This window comes from Eptesicus fuscus, chromosome 9 (genome assembly GCF_027574615.1).
Source record: "Eptesicus fuscus isolate TK198812 chromosome 9, DD_ASM_mEF_20220401, whole genome shotgun sequence".
NCBI classification, from domain to species: Eukaryota; Metazoa; Chordata; class Mammalia; order Chiroptera; family Vespertilionidae; genus Eptesicus; species Eptesicus fuscus.
In genome coordinates this window covers 10,978,180-11,003,695 of record NC_072481.1, presented here as the reverse complement: position 1 = coordinate 11,003,695, position 25,516 = coordinate 10,978,180, and the positions used below count along the sequence as shown (strand labels likewise).

At 57.7% G+C, this 25,516-nt stretch overlaps 2 protein-coding genes across 6 annotated transcripts in view; one reads left to right on the top strand and one right to left on the bottom strand.

Moving 5' to 3' along the window:
* The window catches only part of CAPZB (capping actin protein of muscle Z-line subunit beta), a 122,756-nt gene extending 114,453 nt beyond the window's left edge, over positions 1-8,303 (top strand). For 2 of the 3 annotated variants that reach the window (XM_008148145.3, XM_028155465.2), the window contains exons 7-10: positions 2,557-2,622; positions 3,262-3,338; positions 4,654-4,766; positions 7,476-7,556. In XM_008148145.3, coding sequence (XP_008146367.1) covers positions 2,557-2,622; positions 3,262-3,338; positions 4,654-4,756 — 246 coding nt within the window. In that variant the 3' untranslated portion in view covers positions 4,757-4,766; positions 7,476-7,556. Of the gene's footprint in view, positions 1-2,556; positions 2,623-3,261; positions 3,339-4,653; positions 4,767-7,475 lie in introns of all 3 variants that reach the window. The other variant, XM_008148144.3, reaches the window with a different exon arrangement.
* Positions 8,304-9,020: 717 nt separating this feature from the next.
* Positions 9,021-25,465, bottom strand: SLC66A1 (solute carrier family 66 member 1). Of its 3 annotated transcripts, none has more exons than XM_054721426.1 (8): positions 25,155-25,465; positions 20,464-20,672; positions 18,818-18,947; positions 18,139-18,226; positions 17,439-17,581; positions 17,196-17,288; positions 16,422-16,607; positions 9,021-9,226 (listed from the first exon to the last, which is right to left on the bottom strand). In XM_054721426.1, the coding sequence occupies exons 2-8, from the start codon at positions 20,622-20,624 to the stop codon at positions 9,203-9,205; spliced, it is 825 nt and encodes a 274-aa protein (XP_054577401.1). In that variant the 5' UTR covers positions 20,625-20,672; positions 25,155-25,465; the 3' UTR covers positions 9,021-9,202. The 3 variants fall into 3 exon arrangements, with proteins under 3 accessions (XP_054577401.1, XP_008146369.2, XP_054577400.1); XM_008148147.3 differs by lacking the exon at positions 9,021-9,226 and adding an exon at positions 14,092-15,412; XM_054721425.1 differs by lacking the exon at positions 9,021-9,226 and adding an exon at positions 14,092-15,412 and having other exon boundaries at positions 25,293-25,465.
* Between the last annotated feature and the right edge of the window lie 51 nt (positions 25,466-25,516).

The following is a 25,516-nucleotide window of genomic DNA, read 5'->3' as shown; positions in this document are numbered from 1 at the left end:
AGCAGGTGAACTCCAACTTGTACATGGCTCTCTCTCTCTCTCTCTCTCTCTCTCTCTAATATCCTTCTCATTGATTTCAGAGAAGAAGGAAGAGGGAGAAAGAAACATCAATGAAGAGAGAGAATCATTGATTTGCTGCCTCCTGCACACCCTCTACTGGGGATCGAGCCCGCAACATGGGCATGTGCCCCTGACTGGAATCGAACCCAGGACCCCTCAGTCTGCAGGCCGATGCTCTATCCACTGAGCCAAACTGGCCAGGGCTACATGGCCCTCTTAACCAGTTAACTGCCACGCGTCCAAAACGGAAACCATCCCCACACACCACGATATTTTGAATTTAATTCAAAGGTCCGCCGCTTGCGTCTCTAGACGCTTATGATGTACAAAGGGTTAAAGCCCAGTGTCCCAAGCTGAACGCAGCCCAGCAGATGTGGCTGGGCCAGGCCAGAGCTGAGGGGACCTTTGCCTTCCTGAGCGAGTCACAGCAGCTGCTTGTGACCTGCGCACCAGTGATGGTTTCACTTACGAGCCTAAAGCTGCATGACCACTGTCGCAGCGGCCACATCACAGTCTTGTCAAGCTTGAAATAACCTAAAAACCCACGAGTCCCTTCACAGGACTACCCCCACTTTGTAGTCAGTGAGATTAATGTTTGAGTCAAAGTATCTGGTTGGCCTTCGCCCAGGTCCATGTGATCAGCCTACTGAGGCAGGAAGAGCCAAGTCCTTGGAGTCTGGGCAGATCTCGACATCTTTAAGCCTCAATATCCTTGGGTTTCAAATGGGTTTTTGTGAAGACTCAATGGAATAAGGTGGCTGCCACCGGGGAAGCACGCTGTGCTTGGGAGCTGCTGTGTCCAGGAGCTGACCCATGTTTCTGGGTCCTGTAGTGGCCCTTCTGATCATCTTGACCCCTGATGCCATTGATAGGCTATGCCTTCCTTTAAGTCCTGGACAGACAGGTTGGCCCAGGGCCAGGTGGCAGCATCCCTGGGAACATGGTGTCTGACCCGTCGGCAGAAGCTCCATCTGAGCGGCCATCGTCTAGCCCCACCTCAACCTCGGCCGCAGATATCCGATGGGAACCTGCCTCAGTGCTGCGGTCTTATTAGAGGAGTTCTCTGTTCTTCCAGCCCAGCGTCCCAGCAGTGCAGGCAATCAGAGGTCCCCAGGGTTCATAGCGCTCCCCTGCTGGGTCCTAGAGATAGCCGATTTTAGGTGTGCCATCACATGATTTTTAACAGTCCCATCAGAAATTGTCTGGGTCAGTGTCAAACCAGTGTTTCATTCCCAGCTCTAATCTTCCTTCTTTCATGAGAGGGGTCGGCCTCTGCCCCTCCAGTGTCCTGGCACCTTTAAGTGCACTGTGACCTTCCAAGGATGGCTGCGTCACAGATCAGACTGGTCTGCCTGGAAGAAAAGGAGACGAGGTGAGAAGCCGCAGAGGCCGCCAACCTCTCAGCACGCCCACCACCCCGAGATCTGCCCTGCTCTTCTGGTTCTGAAATAGTGAGCCTCTTTGCCTTTTCTTTGCTTTTTTTGCTGATCTGAGTTCATTTTGAGCTCTAGCCTTCCTGATACTGTTCTCATGTTTTCCCCGTTTCTTGGTTACCTGTCTCAGCTTCCATGTTTCATATCAACAGTGGTGGTGGTAGCTGTGTGTTCTTATTTTCATTGTAGTAACAGTGAGCGTTGATGTGCTTGCAGTCTGCTAGGCACCCTGTGAGGTATAAAACCGGTAAAGCTCTGCTTAAGGAATTTATAATCTTGCGAGGGAAATAAGCCTTTAAACATGGGAAGAAATGCACAATTCATGAGTGTGCTCGCATCAGGAATCCTCCATCCCTTCTCCCCTCCCTGCCTCCTTTCCTTCTCTGGCTGAGCCTTGAATCGCTGGGTCCTACCTCCAGAACCCCATCCACGGTGTCCCTAGGATATACCCTAGGAATCTGGGTCCAGAGTCTCTTGCTCACATTCCCCATATCACTCAGCTTCACAGAGAGAAAGAAAAGGTTGGACCAGGCTCTGCCCCTGCGACCTCTGTGACGTTGGGCAGGTCACTTCGTCTCTCAGAGCCTGAGTGTCTCTCTTGCCCAGGACTGTCAGCCCTCCCTCTGTGACTGCCATCACAGGAGCGTCGGGGCGCAGCAGCGTGGTGGCTGGGCGCCCCGGCCTGGGACGGGAAGCCTGTGCCGTGCCTGTGCCTGAGCGCATCTTCCCCGGGCCCCGGATGAGCCCGTGCCTGGTGGGGTGTCACCCTTGCCCTCCCTGCTGGGGGCTCGATGGGGTGACTGTTCCTTCAAGGGTGGCATCACAACTCTCCCTGGGAATGTGGGCGCTGGGCTTTTGCTGGCTGGGCTGTTTGTGACATGAAACTTAGCTCATCTTGTGCTTGGGTCCCCCCCTGGGGAGGTGGCCTCGCACCACCTGCAGCTGGCTCCGGAGCTGCCAGCAGGAATAACAAGTTCTTTGCAAACTGTGGAGGGGCTGAGGTGGCCATTCTCAGAGAGCACCTGGCTCTCTCTAACTTGGAGGAATGTCTTGTCTTTTGCAGATGGAGAAAGATGAAACTGTGAGCGACTCCTCGCCACACATAGCCAATATTGGGCGCCTGGTAGAGGTGAGTGGGCCTTCGGGGCTCTGGTTCGCTCCTGTGGCTCTGGTTGGCTTCCACAGCATCTGACGTTTTGCCCCTGGAGCTGTTTGCCGGCTTGCCGGCCTTCTGCCTTCTTTCTCCCCATTCCATAGCAGCCAGTACTGCGTTTCTCATGTGTTCCCCAGGCCTTGTGTTTTCTGAGCCTGTGACCTAGGTGCAAGCAGGGCACAGCTCCTAGGGCATCCCCTCCACCCTCCCTCAAAACATCCTCCCAGAAGGGTCTGCTCAGGAAGCCTTAAGCCTGCCGCCCAGTGAGCGGAGACCTGACAAGGGAGCAGATCTCTGGGGACTTCAGTTGCCACTGGCTTCCCTTCACCACAGTTTGGAAGGAGGGGTGGTGGTGTGGTTTACTCCCAGTGTGGCCAGTGATGGCCACCAGTACCTGGATATTGGCTTCCTGCGGGCCTGTGGACGGGGAAGGGCACCGAGCACAAGGGATAGGTGGGGGTCTTGGCTGCTAGGGCTCGCTCACCAGGCATCTGCGCAGTCGTGCGCCTCCCCCCTGTGGTCACAGCGGGGACTGCAGTGGTGAGCTGGTGGGAGGGTGTGGACCTCAGGACTCCCAGCTGTTTGCTGTCATGTCTGACTGACCTCCCTCCCCAGGACATGGAAAATAAAATCAGAAGTACGCTGAATGAGATCTACTTTGGAAAAACAAAGGACATCGTCAATGGGCTGAGGTAATGTACCCAAAAGTACAAGCTTTGGAAACCAAAAAATACGGATTTGAATCCTAGGTCTGCTGCTTAACAGCTATATGCCCTTGAGCCTCAGCTTCCTCGTTTGTAAGCTGGAGTAAAGTACCCATCTTGTAGGACTGATGTGCAGACATTGAACGGGAAAGCACCGTGCTCATGTTTGCATTCTCAATACGTGCTGGTTCCTGCCGCCACGCTTGTCATGTGGGGGACGTTCCCCTTAACAGCCACCGATACCTCATCCCTGAAGTCGGCCTCCTCTTGGCCCCCTGGGGTCAGTCTCATCTAAAGAAACTGCCCAGCCCTTTGGCTCTGGGGTCCGAGGGGACCTCCAAACCAGACCCTAAGACACACGGCAGGGTGCCCGCCAGGCTGCCAGGCCTCTGGTTGGCTGGGTTTCCGGGCAGCAGAAAGAGCCCTTTCACCTGCTGCTTTCTGGGAAGGACCCCGGCCACTCCGATGTCCTCTGCAGGGCTCTTTGGCTGTGGCCAGGGTCCTGAGCGACCCTCCACCCATCCCAGGCCTGCAGTTCTGCAGTGTCCAGTGTCGGCCAAGTGAAGGCTGGCAGGCTCTCTGGGTCCCTGAGGTCCGTGGTGGCAGAGCAGGAGGCCAGAGCCGGTGGGGGCAGTGGCGGCCATGGTGTCAGGAGGCCAGTATCTCAGCATGCTCTGCAGAGCTGTGCGACCGTGGACGAGCCACTCCTCTCGGGGACCCTCCCAGTCAGGGAGACAGGGCTGGAGGGAGGAGAGGCGTCTGCTCTGCAGCCCAGCACGGTACTGAGGCCAAGGGCTCTCGCTCCTCCTTGGCTGCCAGCCTGCTAATCCCCCGTTCCGGGGGCAGCTCTCGCCTCCTGGGCCAGGAGAGGCGGGAAGCAGCTCTGGGGGCTGCCCTGGCTTGTGAATTCGCCGAGCAGACAGGTTTCTTAGTTTTCTACTCGTACAGTTTCGCAATAGCGAGGATTCCCCTTTGGACCCTCACCGTCCCCCATTTCCACCCCGCCTGTGGGGAACATGGTCTGGCCCCTGTTGGGTTTCATCCGCCTTCTCCCCTTCAGGCAGCATTGCTTTCCTCTAGCTGTTGAGCCCACGGTCACTGTCCCAGACACCGTGGCCACCGCCAGCCCAGCGCTCTGCTCTGTGACCTCCACACCACAGGCCAGAGAGCGTGGCCTTGGTGACGGCCCCTTTCTTCCGCCTGTGTGTCCCCCGTACCTCCCTCCTCTCCGCTGCCCCGCCCACGTGCTCCTGGGCCCGTGCTGTCCTCCGCTCCTGCATTCATCTCTGAATACTCTCTGTAGATCTGTTGACGTTATCCCTGACAACCCCAAGTTTCAGCAGTTGCAGAGGGAGCTTTCCCAAGTGCTGACCCAGCGGCAGATCCACATCCAGCCTGATAACTAGGCCGATCCAGGTACCCTGCCTGAGAGGGCGAGCACCCTCCCACTAAACAGGACTCACCAACCCGCCGACCCCGCGGTTCGGCTGTTGCCGCGCATCACTCAAACCACCACTAACCCCTGTGTCTGCTCACAGCCGTGAGCAGCCACATTAACATGTAGATTCAGCCCCACGTAATGTGGACCCGTATCGTGTGTGCGGTGTGTGTGTTGCACTCGGGGCGGGGGTTGGGTGTGGGCAGACGGGGGTTTGGCTTTGGCTCCTGTAGAAGTCCAGTCCGGGGGACCCACTTGCCTCCAGCAGAAGTCTCAGGTCTGTGCGGCTTTGGTAGCCGCAGAGCCAGGGTCCATGTCCTGCCTTCTGTTCACCCACGTGCTTCAGGATAGCCTCCCCAAATCTGCTTTGTGTGCAGCCCAGTCACCCCCAATTTCCCACCAAGGATCCTTGGGGCTAGCTGATGTGAAAGGGGTGTATTGCTGTGAGTGTGAGGACAGAGTGCAGAGTGGGGGCTGTAGTATGCCTGACTGGCCTGATGCACCCCAGACTGGTTGCTGCTGGAACTGCCTGGACCAGCATCACCTCCCACCCCTAACGAGCTGCAGCTGCCCTCTTACACGCCCTGCACTGACGGGGAGGAAAACAGCCTTGTTGATAATGGCTGAGAACCATGACTTGAGCTTGTGACAAATAGGAAAGCAGCATCCCCCGAGAGGATGAGGGACACTGGTTTTCACATCAGATGTTTGAAAACCCAGCCAGGCAGGGCGAAGTGCCTGGCCTAGGGGCTCAGCCCCAGGCTGGGACTGGACACTAAAGCCCAGCCCAGAAGTGGCTCAGTGGGGTGTCCGGGGTGGGTGGAGCGGGGCACTTATGTAACCAGGCGGAGCCGTTCTCATCGGTGGGACTGGAGCGCATTGGTCTGGGCTGTGTGTGCACCAGCTCCAGGCCCGAGGCATCTGTCAGCCTCCAGCCTCATGCTGGGACCATCATGTTCCCACCACAGCGATGAGAAACCCCTTTAAGGTGTCCCATGATAGTGTACTCCCCCCCTCCCCCCGCTTTTAGGGTTTTCTGGGCCCCTGGCCTTGGCATCCAGTGGCTGCCCACTGAAGCCTCTCCCGCATTGAAGCCCTCTGCAGCTGGGCAGCCTGGCACCCACCGTCTGTCAGGACAGGTCCTCCTTCCCACACTGAGCTAGTGCTCTCTCCGGGCGTTGGTTCGAGTTGCTTGGCAATAACCTTCCCAGCTCTGTCCCCTGAATGAATGGCCTGTTCTTTATCCCTCCAGCTGCCCAAGCCTAACCTGTCGCTCACTGACTCTAACTCTGGTTCTAACGGGAGCTTCCTCCTTGGTGGGGGTGGGTGCTGGTGTGCTCGGCGGCTCTTCCCCGAAGAGCCGGCAGCCGCATGCTGGGACCATCCGCAGAGCCGGGCCGTCCTTCCAGGCCAAGGACCATGTGAGCGGCTGCTTCGCCCACCCCATCCTCCCGCTGGTCACGTTAACCTCCGTGGGAGCCTTTCTGGAAGCCCCTGGTGACTGGCTAGATTGGAGCCCGAGGGCCACATGGCTGGTGTCTGACCCTTCCTTTGCCAGCGCAGAGCCAGGGCGTTCCAGACGATCAGAAATGTGTATTTCAGCAGCATCACCCCAAACTCGGCATTTCTCGTGGGCGTTTTCAGTTGTATGCCGATTCTTTCCAAACTTGCCTATTGCGTTGCACTCTCCCATTCTGAGGGCACTGCCGGGATCTTCCAGGATTGGGTAGCCAGCATTCACCTCGGGTGCGGTTTCTCCTGGCCCCACTTCATCGCACTTCACCCATTTTCGGCGTTTGGGGTATTTCGATCCTTTCTCCCACTCTTCCCGTGGAGCACGGTCCACAGCGTTCCTGAGGGGCAGCCTCACTTTCTCTGCTGCTTGAGAACTATTGGAAGCGCATCAATAAAACTATTAACAGGTTCTTGGTTAACCAAAACGTTGGGTAAAGCTGACAAAGTGATCATTTGAGGCGTTGCCAGCGGCATTTTCGGAGCCTCCCGTTTCCTTACCTGTAAATTGGAAATCGCACTGCCTCCTGGACGCTGTGAGCGTTATGAGAACGTGTGTGAAAGCGCTTTGAGTTGTACAGCCTCCAGGAGCCTGCTTGCGAGCTCTGTCGAGCAGTGTGACTGCTGTGCGGGGATGCACTCATTTCCCACAAACCAGGCCTTGACAGCAGGGACCCCGGGCCTCACCTCGGTTCCCTGCTGCCTCTCAAAATCCAGGGTGAGGCTTTTCTTGGCCAAGTTAACAGCTGATGGAGCCTCATAGCAAAACCCTGAAAGCACTCGTCCTGGCTGTGAACACAGTGTGCTCAGATGTCCGGGCGCTGGTTCTTAAACCCTCGCTAAGGGGGGTGCCGTGCCCCCTGCACTCGTGGGGCAGCATCGAGCCTCCTCTGGGCCGGGTGCAGTGAGAGGGAGCTTTGTAACGCGGTCCTCATGGTCCAGAGGAGTGGACCAGGGTCCTGGAGCTGTGGCCGAGTCACCCAGCCTGGTGCAAAGCTGAGCATTAGTCCAGGTGGAGTGGGCCCTGGGCCTCTCTGAGGGGCTGGCGTGGTGCTGAGGGTGTGGCCTCTGGCCCTGCTCTCACCTCTAGAGGGGCCCGGTGCTGCCCAGTGACCCAGACCCTCGCCACACCTCTTCCTGAGAAGCCTGCTAATACTTCTTTTCCTCCCTGGCAGGTCTGTGCAGACTTTTGCAGACAAATCAAAACAAGAAGCTCTTAAGAACGACCTGGTGGAGGCTTTGAAGAGAAAGCAGCAATGTTAAACCTCTGCTTCACGCTAACCGGACATGCCATGCACTCGTTAGATCCCTTTCTTAGAAAACTCGTTTTCTGCTCCCTTCCCTGTCCCTTTCCTCCCCGACAGGTCACACAACACCTGCGTCACCGACCTGCACAGCGCCATCACACCCTGAGAATAAAGCCGCTAATACCCTCTCCGTCTCCAAGGCCTGCTTCCCACCACGTTTTGCTATCAGAACTCGATGTTTCCATAGAGACCATGTGTGTTTTGTTTGCCCAGGCTCCACCCCCCCATTTATAGGCATAAAATACACTGTCTGTCTGCCTCCCCTTCCTTCCCACCTTTTTGTTACATTGGTGTAAAAAATGTAAAACAAAAAAATTTTATGAAATAACTGTGGTGTGTGAAAGAAGAAAAACTGGAAATCTGATTCCACGTGTGTTTGGGAGTTGCTTGGGGTTGGGATGGGGAGCAGGGGACAGCTCTGGGAGGAAGGAGAGGTGGCCCTCAGCACTGTCCTGCACGCCTGGCCCCCGGCCTCAGAGACCACATTATGGGGCGCGGGGGGCCTGCGACCGTCTGCTCTTCTGGCCAGGTGCTTTTCTGTCAATTTTTATGGAATGCAAAAGGAGTTTTTTGTTTTATTTTGTTTTTTTTGTAAAGCTTAAAAAAAAAATCTACATCTTATACTTGAGCTTCCATACTTAAAAAAAAAAAAGGTAAAAAAGAACAAAAAAATAAATAAAAAGAAACTGGGACGCAGCGCTGGCCTCGTGTTGTTTCTCACCTGCCTCACTTTGCAAGCATGTGTGGCCTTGGTCACGAGGGCTGACCCCAGGTGGGGGCGCGTGGCGGGCTCAGCCGCGTGTGGGGTGGAGGGAGTGTGGGCTTTTCTGGAGCGAGAAGAAAAGGGGTCTTTGCAGAGCCCCCAGCTGCTTCTCGACCCCTCCCTCCCGGAGTCCCCAGCCCCACCTGCCCCGCAGCCCTGGGGCTACTTGAAGTCACACCAGTCATGAAGTGGGAGGTCGGGGCTTTCCTCTCTGCTCCCCACTTTCCTTTCATCTTCGCAAACACCTACTCTGAGGGTCCGCGCACACCCGGCACTATCCTCACTCTCAGCCTTTGGAGGAAGCTGAGGGAAGGCACCCAAGGCCTCACAGCTGCAGAGGCCACGGGGCCGCAGTTGGGCCCACACCCCGACTGTCCCCTCTGGTTTGAGGTGCCTGGAACCGTGACACCTCTGACCCGCTCTGCTTGTCCTGACAAGAAGGTTCAGGTGGGACATCTTCATTGAGATGGAAATAGGAACAGGAGGAGCCCCCACACTCGGTTCCTTCCAAGGGCCAGGTGCCGAGGTCAAGCTGGAGAGAAGCGGGCCCTGGCCATACAGCTCCGCATGTGGCAGCTGGGGACCCTCGGTGCGTGGCCCAGAGGCACTGCCTATGTGGATCTGGGGTGACAGCCTCGTGGGGTGATGGCAGCAGAGTGCCTGGCACACAGTGGTGAATAAATGATTTTCCTTTTGATAGGTGTTCAATCATGTGACCAAAAATAACACTTGAAACCCAGAAATTGTGACTGTCATGTATGCCAGGCCTGATCTTCCTCTGCCTTCCAGAATCTTCCATGGGAGGCGTCACTGCTCTTGTTTTGATGCTAAGTCAGGCTGGTGAGGGAACAGTGGGCTGTGACAGCAGGTTTCTTAGGTGAAGGAAAAGCAAAAGGAGTGTTTGTAGCCTGGCTCAGGGCCACCTCCCAGCCACTCCTTTCTCCGCGCAGAGGCGAGCTTGGTGGCTGCAGGGCCCCTCACGCAGGCAAAGGCGCCCCGGGTGGTTGACTAGCCCTCGGGGTCCACAAGCTGCAGGTGGCAGACTCGGGGCTTGGCAGCATTAGGGCAGCCCCTCCACCCCCACGGGCTCACTAGATGCTTCCCGCAGCTGCCCTTTGTGCCCGATAACAGGAGGCAGCCTTGGTGAGGCAGGGTGGCAGGAGCCAGCCTTCTGGTCTGGGCTGCATGAACCCCTGGCACCCTGGGACGGTGGTCTCCATCTCTCCAAGTGTGAGGGCTCAGGTGGGTAACCCCGGCATTCCCTGTCTCCCCAAGGCCCTCCCACCTGCCCCCTTGCTGTCATCTTAACAGGTCAGCTTCTGGGGCTGCAGATTCCAAGATTGCCTGTCTCCATTCACATCACTGACCACGCAGCTGCTGTGTGGCAGGCCTGTGAGACCCTCCTCCGCTGGCGGGGTGGGCAGGCATGGCGGACTTGGCCTCCAGGCCCTTCTCTTTGGTGCCACCCCCTCCATGGAGCCTGGTGCCCTGCAGTCATGGCCTTCTCTCCTCTCCCTGGCATGACCCACGCTAAGCCGATTAAGATGTTCTCTCTTGCCAAAACCGGTTTGGTTCAGTGGATAAAGCGTCGGCCTGCTGACTGAAAGGTCCCAGGTTCGATTCCAGTCAAGGGCACGTACCTTGGTTGCGGGCACATCCCCAGTGGGGGGTGTGCAGGAGGCAGCTGATCCATGTTTCTCTCTCATTGATGTTTCTCTCTATCCCTCTCCCTTCCTCTCTGTAAAAAATCAATAAAATATATTTAAAAAAAAAAAAAAAAAGATGTTCTCTCTTGAGAGACTGATAAGTTGGAACAGTTTCATTCCCACTTGGAAGGTTTCCTGTTCCCCGAGACCCCTGGAGCAGCCTGGATGGTTCACTGGTTCACCTTTCCCTTCCCTCCTGGGAGCCCGCCGCAGCCGGCCTGTCGCTTACTGAGTGCACCGCTGCTCTGGGAACCAGTGGACACTCAAGGGGCTGGAGGAGAGAGGGGACCTGTGGTGAGCACCTACTTGGGGCCAGTCGCTGGGCCTGGGAACCCTCATCTCAAGCCAGAGGCAGGCCTGTCTCCTCCTCTTAACAGTAAGCAGGGGGCCAAGAGAATCTTTTGCTTGCAAGCGTTTGTTTGTAAGCCTGTATAGCCAATTCTTAACAAGTATGTCTCATTCCAAACACTGTAAGTAAATGTTATAAATTATATACTCTAGAATTTAAGTGTTAAAAATTTCATTTTATAATTATTTTCTCAGGATAACTAAAATTTGTAAAACCTTCAGTAGGAAAACCAAGGTTACTTAACACCTTGTCATGTTACTTCACCCAGAACATCTGCTTCCTACAAATACTTGGAGGACTTTGTTACTGATTTTGCAATTCACTTTGCGGCCCTATAGGAAACTGGTGAGTCATTCAACAGGTACTTTTTTTTAATAACCAGTTGGTGCTATTTTTTTCTTGTTTCATTATAATTTGTATCATTTCTCAGATTGTTCAAGTAGCCTTTTAAACAACAACACGGAGACTATAGACATTTTTAAAAATATGTTTTTATTGATTTCAGAGAGGAAGAGGGAGATAGAAACATCAATGATGAGATTCATTGATTGGCTGCCTCTTTCACTACCCCTCCCCCGCAAAGGGGATCGAGCCCACAACCCAGGCATGTGCCTGACCAGGAATTGAGCCATGACCTCCTGGTTCGTATGTTGATGTTCAACCACTGAGCCATGCCGGTTGGGCGAGACTATACACATTTTATATATATAACCTCGTAATTTAAAGAAATCAAGTCTCTGAAATATATTTAAATGTGGTATATTTTAAGGTTTTATGTTCTATTCTTAGATATTTCCTTATCTTTAAAACTATTACTACATAGACATCCTCATCCCTCTTGCTACTTTGTGAAACTTTTCAACTTGGAGTAAGTGCTCAGTAAATGTTCTGAGGAATGGACAGACACATGGTATATATATATACCATGTGTCTGAAGTCTCTATCTCTTCGGTCTAGTGCAGAGATATTCAGCCAGTGTGCTGCAAGAATTTTTAAAACATGCAATACCTGTTTAGTCAGGGGCACTGACCTCTTTTCCCTTAGACTGTCGAATAAAAACATGGCAACAGCCAACACAATAGCCATCTGGTGTGAAGGAATCAAAATTTACCTATTCTTTTTGTCAGATCGGCAAAAAATATATTTTTCAGTGTGCTGCAGAATTTTAGTAATTAGTTTGTGTGCCATGAGGGGGAAAAGGTTGAAAATCGCTGCTCTAGTGAATGAAATCCTTTACCCCTCTCACCTGACCACCAGTTCCTCGTGCATAGTAGGCCTTCAGGTGACTGTGTAATGACTACATTGAGTAGGAATGTTGCAAGACAGTAATACGTTCTCATTACCTACAACTTCCCACTCAAGTTTTAATAATAGCCAATTCTCTATTTTTTCCAAGAGCTTTATTGAGTGATGATTCACATGTCTGCCAATTTGCCCACTTAAAGTGTACAAATTCAATAGTTTTGTGCTTAGGGGGTTCCATGCCTTCTTCACTGACTAAGGGTCCCTTGAGGGACAGTGTTTCAGGCATTCACTCCACTCACTCAATTCATTCACCATTTATTGAGCACCTTCTGTGTACTGGGGATACAGTGGTGACCAGGAGAGAAGTCTCTGCCCATACCATCTAGAGTGGGCGGGGAAGTCCTTATTAACTACATGTGCTGGGGGGTGGCTGTGTCCTCAGGGCTGTCACAGGGCCGAGGAACTGATCTGTCGTTATTAGTTGAATTGAGTTCATCTGAAGCAAAAGGCCATCCCCCCCTCCCGGCCATAGAGCTGACACTGCCGGGACATCTGGGACTCAGCACCTGGCTGTTTACCAGGGACCTCTGGGGTCCCACCATCCAGCTCCGGTAAGAGCCAAGTCCAACAGGAGAAGGTGTGAGGAGAGGGTCGAGTTGTGGATTTCTCCCCTTTCTCAGCTTTGGGGACTGAGATGTTGCCCAAGCTGTGGCTTCGGAAATCCCAGGTTCGAGGAATAACCAGGGGGAACCCCGGGCTGGGAGGGCCTGGGGACGGGCCCTGGGTTGGGTAGTTCCTTCTGCTTTTTGCAGAGTGCCACCTGCCAGCCAGCTGTTCCTGTCCCTCCCCCCGTCCCTGTCCCCAGGTGTGGGTCCACAGGGCCAGATATTAATCAAGGCGTTTTCATAATCAGCATCTCATTCGATAGTTAGGCCACAGCTAGAGATGAGCAACCCAAGCACCCTTGCCTGCAGCAGGAAGCAAGAGGGGTGAGCCCAGGGGAGAAAGGAAATCCACCGGGTACCTTCCACCCAGAGGCCCCACTCCAGCAAGCATGGCCGCCATGCAATGGAACCCGTCAGACTGGCCCTTCCGCTCTAGGGAGGAATTAACCTTCCCAGAGGCACCTGCCCCCGCACAGACCAGAGGCTTGTGCTGGGTAGTGGATACGCTCAAGTAGCCACCGTTTATTTACCAGGCACCTCCCACTGCCAGGTGCTGGGGCACGAGCCTGCAAGCCCATCTTATTCAGCCACCACAACCACGTTCTCCATCTGACAGGCACTCCCAGGGCAGGGCCCACGTCTCCCCATCAGACTGGGGCTTCCTGAGGTGGAAGGGGTGCTATCACCCCTCAGAGAAGGGTTCCCAGGGTGGGGCTGTGATATTTCATCTTTCTTCCCCACCCAGCTCTAGTTCAGGGGTTCGTGCTGCCATACTGAGCCCCAGTCTTCAGGCTGGGAGGCGCCTCCTGGCTCAGGTGACCAGCATCATCCGGCCAGGTCACAGCCCTGAGGGGTTGGGGGGGGCGGGGCGCAGAGCCAGCTGGGCCTAGGGCACCTTCCACTGCACAGACCAGAGGCTGTGGAAGTCGCTGCTCAGAATGGTGGGAAAGGGGCCTGAGCCCAGCAGGGTTGGCTGCCCCCCTCCACCTCCCCCCCCCCCGCCCCCCGCGCCCCGCCCCGCCAGGGCAAGGCTGAGGCTGGACCGCCAGGCCCTAGCCAGGGGGAGGGAAGGCACCAGGTGTGGGATGACCCCTGTAGCTGAGGGACCTAATGCGGTTCAAACAGCTGCCAGGCTTAGCTGGGCGACCTCGGGCAAGTTGCTTAACTCCTCAAAGCCTGGTTCTCTGTGAAATGGCCATCATATGCGAGAGGCCCCCCCACACAGCAAGTGCTCAGTAAACCTCAGTCGCATGCCAGGTTACACACAGGGTTTGCAGGCATGCCTCCCGACAGGCTGGGGGAGACTGGCCCTCACTGCCCACCTGAACCTCAGAGGTGCCCTGTCTCTAGTCTCCCCAGCCCCAGCTCCCTCCTCTCTTCCCCCAACCAAACCCAGCCTCCTGCTGTGAGCCACTCCACTGCCTGCCCCCAAACCCCACCTGGGAGCAGCCCAGACTCCCACTCCAGGCCGTCGTGCAATTCCTTCCCTCTGCCTTCACCATTCAGCTCCAGGCCACTCCGCCATGGAGCCTCCTCATTCCTATGGCACTTGGTACCTTCTGGTAACACCCCTTCTTGCCAGGGAGGGCCTGGCAAGTTCTGCCCTTCTTACTGGCAGGGACCAGAGCTGGTTCACCCCCATCCCAGACTTCGACCACAGCAAGGGCCGAGGGTGGAGAACTGTGCTGCACAAATTGCTCCAAATTGGCCGTGGCACGCCCCCCGGCCCCCCCCCCCCCCCGCCCCCAGGAGACTGTGTCCCCTTTTTCAGCTCCGTGCTTTCTCTGGGGCTGGAAGAGGAAGATTCCAAAAGAAAGGCTGAGGGACGGCCTCCATCCCAGCCTGCCTGGATGGCTCCCACAAGCTGGGACCCTGGAGCAGGGTGTGAGGGCAAGAGCAGAGGGAAGCTGGCTGTTCTCAGGTACCCACAGGGTCGTTGCCAACAAGGAAGTGAACTCAGAACAGAATCCGGGAGACAAACTGAGCCCTGCCTTCCTCTCCTCCCTTCCCACCCGCTCTTGCGCCTTCTTTTCCTCTGGCCAGCAACACTCCCACCTTTCCCCGTTTATCCCCTGCTCATCCTTCTGCCATGCTGCTTCCTCCAGGAAGGTCTCCCGGATCTCCAGGGAGATCTGGTTGTCCCTCTCCTCCAACTAAAAATGATCAAAGCTAACCTGTATGGAACTCTTACTACGTGCCAGACGTTGGGCTAACCTCCATAATTACACCATCTCATAAGGACATACGACGTGGTAATACTGTCATCCCATTTCACAGTTCAAAGTCACTGAGGAAAAGCTAAGATGCAGAACCGAGATCTGAAACTTAACTGTTGTGCTTCCTCCTGAGCCCTGAGGTGCAGGGACTCTTGCTGGTCCCACCACCAGGGGTGGAGCCTGTCACCGAGAAGCAGGTTGAAGAAATGAGGCCACCGGGAGGCGAGCCGCAGACTCGGTCCCCTCTTGCTTGGCTCCCCGACAGCTGATCCTCTGGCCCTGGAAGGTGGGGCCCAAATCTCCCTCCACTGCTGCTCAGAGCAGCCCAGACCCCGGCATCTTGGGAAGGAGCGACAGAACAGCCTCGCTGGGAAGTACGGTTTACTAGGCTGGTGCAGTCCACAGGACAGTCTGGGCACACCAGGCCACGGCTGTGTCACTCCGGGGTGAGCAGCAGAATGAGGTAGGTGAGCGAGGGGCAGCTGCACTGTTTTTTCAGGGGTGAGGTCCCCGCTGCAGCCCCTCCATCAAAGCTCCCAGGGCAGCTGCCTCAGACCCCGGGGGTTGAGTTCCGAGTGGGAGGGGCAGGCTGGCCCTAGGGGCCGTCTGGCTCCTGGAAGAGTCAGCCCAGCAGGTGTGGGGGTAGGCAGCTGGGTCAGGAGCACTAGGCCCCGACCCTGGCTTCCTCCACAGCCTAGTCCAGGGTCCTCGGCACTGTGACTGCCCACACCTCCCTCTTCCTGAGTGGTATCTGGAGGTCCCGGTCACCTGGGCTTGGCCTGGGTCCTGTCAGCCGGGGAGGAGGGGCTGGTGCTCTGAGGACGTGGCGGCGTTCCTGTACACCAGGAACTGGATGGAGATCTGGAGGGGTCGACGTCAAGGCCTGACCAAGCACAGACTGGGCTGGACCTGCCCCCGGGGACCCGTGGCTCCATCCAGAGCGCCCTCTTCCCTCCCTCTCAGCCCCACTCTGGCTGGTGGAAGGGCCAGCGATGACCTCCCAGCTTCTGCTCTCACTGCGCCTCCCCCTCCTCAATCCCTAGCCCAACGTCCTCCTCCAAGTCCAGCGCTAGGGTCTTCCTCCCTCAGGCAGTCCTCCCTGACCAGCCCCATGAGCTGGCCTTCCTCCCCGCCTGCACCACCTGGGAGTTTCACCCAGTGGCTGGGCCATCTGAAGGCACTAAGAGCTCACGCTTTGCTTTTGCTGACATTCAGTATTAGATTAGCTCCAGGTGAGTCAGACATCCCGCACGGCAGCCAGCAGGGACTCGGCAGATGTGCAAACAAGGGCCATGCTTCCTTCCTCCCAAATGCGATCCAAACAAGGCCCGCTCCGCCGCTCCGCAAACAGTTACTGAGCACGCGCTGTGCTGGGCCGCGGGCAGCCTTCCCGACGCCTCACCTTACGAAATCGCCCCATTATCTTGGTGAGACAGTGACGGTTACCTCCCCCATGCGATGAAGACACGGAAGCACAGAGAGGCTCACGGTTTCCCCGTGTCCCACAGCTCTGAGGGAACAGAGCCAGAATGTGACCCCGTTATGGTGACTAACTCACGCGTGTCTCCACGCTCCAGCTTCGCTCCTCAGGCCTGCCTGGCCCGATCTCCCCACTCCTGGGGCCTTCGCACAAGCTGAGCTGGTCACACACTCAGTTTTTCTCTGTGGCCCTCAGTGTCATTGCAACGAAGCAATGAATTCTATTAGTGCATCCTGTCTGCCTCCCAGAGCGGGAAGCTCCCTGGGGCAAGGCCACCCAGTTCTTGCTCACTCCTGGGCCCAGTGCCTGGCGGGACGCATGGCAGGCAGGGCTGACTGGGTGGATAAGCCCCGAGCAGGCAGGGGCTGCCCTGCACGCCCTGAAGGATACGATGGTGTCGAGCAGCAGCACGCCCAGGCTGCCCACGAGCCAGGGCAGGTGGTGCAGCACGTAGCTGCCCTCGCTCTGGCCCTCCTCGGGGTTCTTGAGCAGCACACTCATCCCGTACAGCGTGTTCCCCAGCATCACCAAGGCGAACAGCGAGTAGGAGATGCCCTGGGTGGACTTCCGCAGGAACTGGAGGTGGGGGGGTTGGGTCAGAGACCTCAAACGGCTCTTGTCACCCTGGGTGGTGACTGTATCCATCTGCCCCGTCACACTGTGCGTGGAGTCAAAAATCTGACTTTTCGCTGTGTGACTTTTCGGGCACAGCATACGAACAACCCGCTCCAGGGCCCGACTCCTCATCCTCACTCCTGCCACCTCTCCAAGCCCCCTGCCCAGGTCCACAGGAGACTGTGGCTGCGCTATGCCTGCTGCCATGATGCCCTGCCCTCCAGCCCCACGCTGACTCTCGTTGCCTCTGCCCGCCCATCCCTGATTCTCCACCTTCTCTCCTCTCAGGCCTCTAAGCTCAGCCCCTCCCTCTCACCTGACTTCCTACTTCTGAGAGTCACACAGGTCACACGGGTGCCTGGATGGCAGGCATCATCATGCCCATTTTCCAGAGGCACAAACCGAGGCTTGGAGAATTGGATTAGGTTGCCCAAGCCAACGGTGAGTGTAGACCCAGACCTTCTGCTCTGTGCTACTCGTGAACCTAGAGGCCCGAGCTGCCAGGCCGGCTCTTCTCTTCCACTCGGCCCCACCCCGCTCAAGGCTCACATTGGTGTGGATCTGAGGCAGCCGGGAGAACAGGTACAGTACGCTGGAGATGGAGCCGATGACAAAACCAATGACCTCCTGCTGAGTGAAGGGCTGAGGAAGCAGAAGGGAGTGCTCAGTGCCTAGCAGGGAGAACCCCAAGATCCCTCCTAGAGGGCAACCCCCCGCCCAGGTGGCCCTGCAGGGAGGGCCCTTGATGCTAGCCTCCCACCTCCACCCGACCATCACGTACCCACACCTCACCTTATTGCCTGGCTCCACAGACAGGAGCTTCCGGCCCGGGAAGACCTCCCTCGGGGCATCCACGGAGGCAGTGCTGCTCAGCAGCGGGGTGGTACACACCAGTCCCAGGCTGAACAAGAGCAAGGAGTTGATGGGGGCAGACACTGGACATGAGGCAGGAGGGAAGCCGAAGTTAGATATCTGAGTGGCAGCCAACGGATCAGAGTCACGGCCTTGCCCCTCGGTGGCTGTGTGACCTTGGGCAAGTGACCTAACCTCTCTGAGCTTTAATCCCTCATCTGTAGAATGGGTGCAATAACACTACCCTTCTCCTGCAGTTGTAAAATTGATACGATGACAGCAGTAGGGTCTAAGGGGGGGAGGGGTTATCAAAAGCAGTGCCTCGGGCCACATCTCACAGCCCTTGCTCTGACCTCGGCTATGGCCTCCTCTGTTTCCCCGGCTCCAAGCCCAGGGCCAGGCACAGAGGAGCAGCGGAAGCCATGTTTGCTGAATAGGAATTTGAGTGAAGGCAGCCCCTGTGGTGCTGCCCGGATGTGCTCATTGCCCTTGGCCCCTATCTTGGCCGATCAGGGCTCAGGCTTTCAGATAAGGCGGAGGAAGCCTTTCGGAGGTTTATCACCCGGCAATAGGGCAGCTGCTTCCTCTCACACTGCCGCTGCCCCTAGCCTGCCTAACACGGAGGGCCCGCCGTACTCACACGGAGAGGGGCGGTTCTTAAACTTGTAGTGAAAGTAAAGGGACAGCATCACCAGGTCTGCCAAGACGTAATACACCGCCGTGTAGGTCTGCAAGAGAAGCAGGGGCGCGGGCTCAGTCCCAGGCTCTGGGGACCGCACCCCGACACTGGGCAGCACTCTCACATCCCAGCCGGGTGACCCTGCGCAAGTCGCGTCCCCTCCCTGAGCTTCTGGCTGCTCACCCGGAAAGGAGGGTCGCAGTTCCTACCTGGCAGAACTAGAGAGCAGGTGGGCGCAGTGTTGGACCCGGGCAGATGGGGGGACGGGTGGCTAGCTCCCCTTGTCAGGACAAAGTGATGGCTCCTGGGCCTCTCCGGGGAAAACTTTCCTCTTCCAGCCCCACCCCCGCCCCCGCCCCGAGCTCCATCAGGATCAGAGCGCCCCAGAGGTTAAAGGCTCTGGTGATCCTCTGGTTTGATGTGGTCATTTTACAGATGGGGCAACTGAGGCCCAGAGAAGGACAGCGACCGGCCCGTTGCCATACTGCGTGGCAGGGCCCAGGGCTGTCTCTACAGCACGGGGCCCTCCTAAGATGGAACAACAGGTCAGGATTGCGGAGCCCGGGCCTCTCCTGTGGGTGCCCCCACCGCCTCTGCCATGGCCATCCTAGGCAGCCCACCCTCCCCGGGGCCGGCCCACCTGCAGGGGCAGCTGGTCAGCAAGGAAAGAGCCGATGAGGTTGCAGGAGTCTCCACCAATCCAGCCCAGGAGAAACCACAGGGACAGGGCCTGGTCCATGTTGCCCGTCTTGCAGGCCTTGATGTACTGCCTGTGGCAGAGAAGGAGACGCGTGCTCAGGGGCCGAGGGCTGTGACATCGCCTCGGAGGGTCAACACGGGAACGGCCCCCAGATGAGACCACCACAGGGTGGTGGGGCAGGGGCAGCAGAGGCCAAGGTCACTGGGAGCCCTGCAGGCAGGGTCCTCGCGAGCCTCTTTGCCCACTGGGGGTTTTTACTGGGGAGACTCCCTGCCAACCCAGGAACTCGATGGGATGCGCACGTTCTCAGACAGACATGGCATTACTCACACTCTCCTCCGAGCACCCTGGGGGCCTAGAGTCTTTCTTCTACGAAGCGGGGAGGGAGTTTGGGAAAAGGATGGCGGTGGTGGCAGCAAACCCGAGGCCCAGGCACGGCCGCTGCCCTATCTCCAGGACGGGCGGCGATAAGATGATGGGCAGCCACAGCCCGCTATCTTCCAGGGGCAGGGCTGTGGCTCCTGGCTCTCCAGTACAAACGCCGGGGCAGTCAGCACCTTGGCTATTTCCCAGGGGCCCCTGGTACTGTGACCCTTTCTTTGGACCTCTGTCCAGGTACCAGGCACGGTTCTGAGCCCTTCATGTATACAGACTCACTCAGTCCTCAGAGTCCCCCCTGTGGTCAGGTGTATTTTGAGGACCCTCCTCACTGCGGGCTGGGGAGGTGCGCAGCCAGGAGTCTGGGAGCAGGATTCACACCCAGACCCCGGGGCTCCGGTCTCGCTCCCCCGGGACTGCTTTCTCCTTTGAGCTCCTCATTTGCAGATGGCTCGCCCACCTCCTTATCTGTCACTGCTCAGGACATGGTTCCTCTCAGGGCCTTCCTTGGCCTGAGCGCACCAGCACCCTCTGTGACACCAGCACCTTGGTCCCTCCTGGACTCCGGCTTCCGGAGGGCAAGGACAGGGCCCAGCACAGGCCTGGCTGAGAAGGCCCTGAATTAAGGTTTATGCCACGTCCCACTTAGCTCCTTCAGGATGCTGTGACCTGACCGAGCTCCAGAAATTGCAGGTAAAATAGTTTTGTCACACCCACGATAGGCCAGGGCCTGAGGAGGAGCAGGAAGGTGGCTGCCCTTTCCGCCGTCACTTGGGGCCCCCCCAGGCCTTCGACCCCCCTCACGGGATAATCAGCCAGACCCAGGCAGGGCCAGCGCTCTGCCGGGGCCGGAAGGGGAAGCCTCAGCCAGCTCCTCTGATAGTTCAGGGAGTCTCTCTCCCTCGGCCTCCATCAGCCACCCGGACCTGTCCCCTCTGCCTCCTGAGGGCCGCTCCAACGGGCCCTGACATCACCGCCTGCTGGGTGGCCTCTCCCCCCCCCCACCCCGTCCTCCCCTGCGACTCCCAGGGTGTCTCTAAGGGGAAGCCCGGCAGAGACCAGGGCAGTCTCCATTTGACTTCCTGTGTCACACCTAGTGCAGCCCTTCTGTGCTTCCGTGGGCCTATGACGTGGCGTACCAGCTTTGGGAAGGAGCCTGGTAGTTCTCAAGCCACTGAACACGGTCCCGCCACCCTGGCGCTACTCACGGGAAAGTGGACGAGGCGAAGCAGAGAATGGAGATCAAGCCCAGGCCCACACTGGCCTCGTCCCAGCCGTCCTGGGCACATTCACCAAACACGTCCCATATCCACTGCGAGCCATTGGGGCAGCTGGAGAAGTTGCCGGAGCCCAGTTTCTTCCAGACCATCCTGCGAGGGGGGCGGGAGGGTGCTGGGCGCTGAGGCAGGCGAGGGCTCTACAGGGAGAGAGAGGGGGCTTCAGCCGTGGAAGGTGGGGGTGCTGTCGTGGTGCCCCCAACCTAAGCCCACCCCAGCTTATCACCTGGGGGCACCGACTGAGCCCCGGACCACAGGCCACCATCAGCCTCAAGCACAGAGAGCGAAGCAAGCCCGAGTCAACCGCGCGTGCGGGGAGCGCTGGGCATACAGTCAGGGGCAAGGGCCTTCACATCCCACCTTCACCCTCGTTAATGGGCAGCTGCGCCTCAGTTCCCTCAGCTGTAAAATGGGGTGATAACAGCGCCCCCCTCAGACATCTGTGAGGCCCAATGAGCTCATAAACACAGTGTGGAGAGCTCGGCCCCCAACATGTCACTTTGGTTGTAACCGCTGAGACCAGGCCCACGGAGTAGGCTTGTCACCGACACTGGTCTGCGGGCGAAATGAAAGGGGGTTCTGTGGAAAGTAACCTCACGGGGTGATCTGGTCATAAATTCCTAACTGGGCAGGTCACGGTGGGTAGGTAGTCAGCCCAGGCACATAACTTCTTCAGTGAGAGGTTTTAAGCCCTGTCCATTGTTCCTGGGTTAAAACACCACTGAAATGCCGGAAGCAACACCCCTCCAGACATAACCACGCTCAAGAAAGCACATGACCCTATAATCTGCTTTCTCCCCTCCTCAGGTAACCTTCCCTATGTCCCCTCCTCAATCTCCCAGGCATAAAATAAACCGCAAAGCTGTCCTTCTCCAGAGCATTTGAGGCCTTGCTCTCAGGCATATGTGGTCAGTTTGGTTCAAGTCAACGCTTTAGACACGTTCTCTGCAGGCTGGGACATCTTCCATCACAAGTCAGATGAGGCAGGTGAACAGTAAGGACCAGGTGAACCCCGAGGTTGCACAGGTGGCTGGGATTCAAGCCATATTCTCCCAGGAGCTCACCTGTGTGGAACGCCTGCTGGCAAGGAGCCCATGCCACCTCCCCATTCTCACCACTGCCAAAGCCAGAAGATGGCTGGCTCCGGGGCAGGCCCCTCCCGGTGCTGGGCACCCTGCACAGTGACGAGAGCAGCCACTGCTTGTGTGACAGCCCCAGAGAAAGGAGAAAGCAGGGCCAGGTGGCGCCACCCCTCCCAGGGAGATTCATCACAGCCCCACTGCTGAGCTCTGTGCCAGCTCTGTGCTCATTACCTGCCTGCATGTATGCATCCTGTCCTCCTATCTGCTCGATCCAGTCGAGGAGCCAGGGAAGTGGCTGGCCAGGGCCTCCCAGCCAGGAAGTGGCAGAGCCATGAGTCAAAGCCAGGAGGAGCAGGACCCAAACCCCTGCTCAAGGCCACCATGCCACACAGCCTCAGGCGCTGCGTCCCTGGGCGGGGCCGAGCCCTCCTGTGGTCTGGCCTCCCTGCCCAGCTTCTCTCGCAGCCACAAGGCAGGCTTCCCCTTTTCTCGCTGCTCGGAGGGGTTTTCCTCAGGAGTGAGCTCGAGGCTCCTCCAGCTCCCTCCAGTTCCTAGTCCTGCCAGGGGGCCTGGGATCCTCCTAAAGCGACGCCCGGTGCCACAGACCCAACATTCATGTCTTCCAAAATTCAACCGAACCCCCAGCGTGACGGCTTTAAGAGGTGGGGCCTTTGGGAAGTGCTCAGGTCAGCAGGGCGGAGCCCTTCTGAATGGGATTCATGGCTTATGAGAGATAGGAGAGAACTTTCTCTTTTCCTCTCTGCCCTGAAGGACACAGTGAGAAGACAGCCATCTACGAATGGGAGGCGGACCCTCCCCAGACAGTGAGTCTGCTGGCACCAAACGGACCTGTGTTGTTATAAGCCACCCCATCTATGGTGTCTGCCAGGCAGCCCCAATGGACTGTCACCGGGACTGGACCCTGGAACTGCTGAGGTCACAGCTGAGTGTCAGGAAGGCAAAGGAAGCGAGTCAGCTTCTCTTCTCAGGAAGCTCTAGGCTCTCAGCCCTAATGCGACCAGCAGTGGGCAGAGGCCCCGGAGCCGGGACAGGGGCACCCGAGGTCACTGTCTGCCTGGCTCCCAGCAGCATCTCCAGGGCCCAGCGGGCATGGCTGAAAGCCTCTTCCTGTGTCGGGGTGACGCACCTTGATGACCTTTAGCACAGCTGATGTTGCTGGCGTTTACCTGATGTCCTGCCCCCAGCACCGAAGGCGTTTCAAATCAAGTCCCTTTGCTCCCCAGCCACCCCCGAATTGGACTGCCCCCACCCTCCTCTTATAGATCCCCAACGTGCCACTGCAGTTCATCACATGTTAGGACACTGCCATCCTCGGCACTTTCCTGAGAGGTGGGGAATGCCGTCCCCATTTTACAGATAAGGGCGAGTGGCTTTGGACAAGCACACAACCTGTCCGAGCCTGTTCATAGAATGAGGAGAAGAGCCTCACTCCTTGGGCCGTCGTGCAGATGAAATGCACATACAGCGCTAAGCCAGGGCCTGACAGTGCCTGGTGGTGGCTGTTTTGTGTATCTCAGCGACCCTCAGGCCACTCTCTCACTCCCTCTTTTCACCAGGCTGGGAAGAAATGAGGTGGACACATGCCCAGTGAGGCAGGAAGGTGTCCTGAGGAATGTACCCTGGCTCACAGGGCCCAGGGCCCAGGTGGGTGGTCCCCAGTCCATGGGCAAGGCCACACCTGAGCCCTGAACAGAAAGGGCCTTCCTCTGAGGACCGCTGTGCATGGGGCCTGTCACCCCAAGGTTCTGACTCAAGTAGGGACCAGTGTGGCCGCAGGCCGGGCTTGTGGAAATGGGCCCACCTGGTCTCACAGCACCGAGGGAACGGATGTCCAGAGTTGCAACAAAGCTTGACGGCATTCGTAGGGTTGACAAGGACCACAGCTGGGGTGCCTTAGGATCAAGGAGGGCACATGTGCAAAATTCAGGATCAGTACGTCTGGGTTGGGGATCAGGGACCTTGGGTTTAAGAGGCTCCCCCGGCTGAGTCTGAGGCACGTGGCCACAGAGGACGGCTGCGCTGGAGAAGGCACCTCCTGCCACACCCAGCTTCTCTCCCAGCCCGCAGCTGAGTCAAGGAAATGCTTTCCACTGAGTCTGCTCAAGGGACCCTCACCTACCAGATCCCAAGGTACTTTGGGGACTGCCCTCCCCTTACTTCCTGTCTCGTGCCCAGGTCTTTCATAGTCATTCTCCAGGCTTATTTCTGCACATGCTGTCTCATCCCCTAGGGCAGTGATGGGCAACCTTTTGAGCTTGGTGTGTCAAACTTCACCAAAAAAACTGAGCATAACTCGGGTAGTGTGTCACTTTGAGGAAAAAACATTATTTCGCATATGTTTCATCCTCAGGAGCAGCAAATGTTTCATCCTCGGCATGCGGCCGCCTCAGCGGCCGCGTGTCATCAGAAATGGCTACGCGTGTCAGTGCTGACACGCGTGTCATAGGTTCGCCATCACTGCCCTAGGGCTATCCTCCCCATGAAGGGCCCGGTAGAGATACTAAGATCAGGCTATCACTTGTCCTCTCCAAGAAGCTTTACAAGTGCTGGCTGGACACCACCCGCCACCTCCTCCTCTCCCCTCATCCACAAGCCTGAGGAATGCTTCTGACGCTCCTCGGCGATCATTACTCTTTAAGCCCAATCTTCCCCTCCAACCTAATTGGAAACTTAGGAGTCCGCACACGCCAGCGGCACAGTAAAAATACGGAGAGAGGAGGGGAGGAGGGGAGGAAGAGAAACAAGGGAAGATCTTGTTATGAGCTCAGATGGTCTAAGCATGAGGAGAAGCACTCCACTCCGGAACTGGCCCGCCCGATGCCTACAAGTACAGAACTCTTGGGCAGGTGATGCAGCCTTCGAGTTCCAACCTGAGAACGGGGAACATGCAAGTGCCCACCTCCCTGGCTGACTGCACAGCTACCGGGGATAACCCAGGCCACGCGAGGAGAACGGCGCCTGACACCGGGTAGACACTCGGCGTGATGACTATTATTCCACGGATGACTATTATTCCGTTCTGGCTGTAGTGCTCCCCCCAGCCCCCTACAGGGCCCCTGGCACACAGCAGCCTTCAGCAAGGGCTGAATGGACAAGACTGGCGCCAACCCTCACACTTTCAAATCCAGCCTCCCACGTACACACTGGGAAACCGGTCCTGGGCATGGGGGCGGGAGGGCGCAATCTGTGCTCCCTGCAGACCTGGGGAATACGTAGAGGGGAGGAGCGTCCCGGCTGTGGATACCACCCACTCCAGGCCTCCCGGTTCTGGGCCAACTCGTGACTCAGCCCAGCGCTGGCCGCCTGTTTGGCGGGGATAATGACAGGGCAGCCGCTGGGGTCAGCGCTCCATCGCCGCGAGGCCCCCTCCCCAGGCCCGCCCAGGGGAAAACAAAGCCATCAGAATCCGGGACCCAGAGCCCAAACCCTGGCCAGGCCCGTCCGAGAGGCCACGCTGGTCGCCCCAAAGGAAGGGGACACGGCCCCCGAGGGCCACCCAATCCCGGCTGAGATCCTCACCTAGGATCCTGCGCTCCAAAGGCGAGAACGGGAGCTCCAGGCCGGTCCAGCGGCTGGAGGGGGCGCTGTGAAGATGTGGCAGGGAGGCACCCGAGCCTCGACCCGCTGGTACCCGCCCCCAGCCCCAAACCGGCTCACCTCGTCCAGATCCGCCGCCCGGCCGGGTTTCTGGGTGTCTGGGTTCTGCCTCCACTGCTGGGTCAGCTGACCCCAGGCGCCGCCCCGCCCCCGCGCCAAGGCTCCGCCTCTCGCGCCGCGCGCCCGTCGGACAGCCCCTGAGGCGGCGCTGGCGGGCACCCCGTGCGCGGAGGGACGCGACGCTCCTGGTCCCAGGTCCCCGCTCCCGCGCCGCCTCCTCCTCC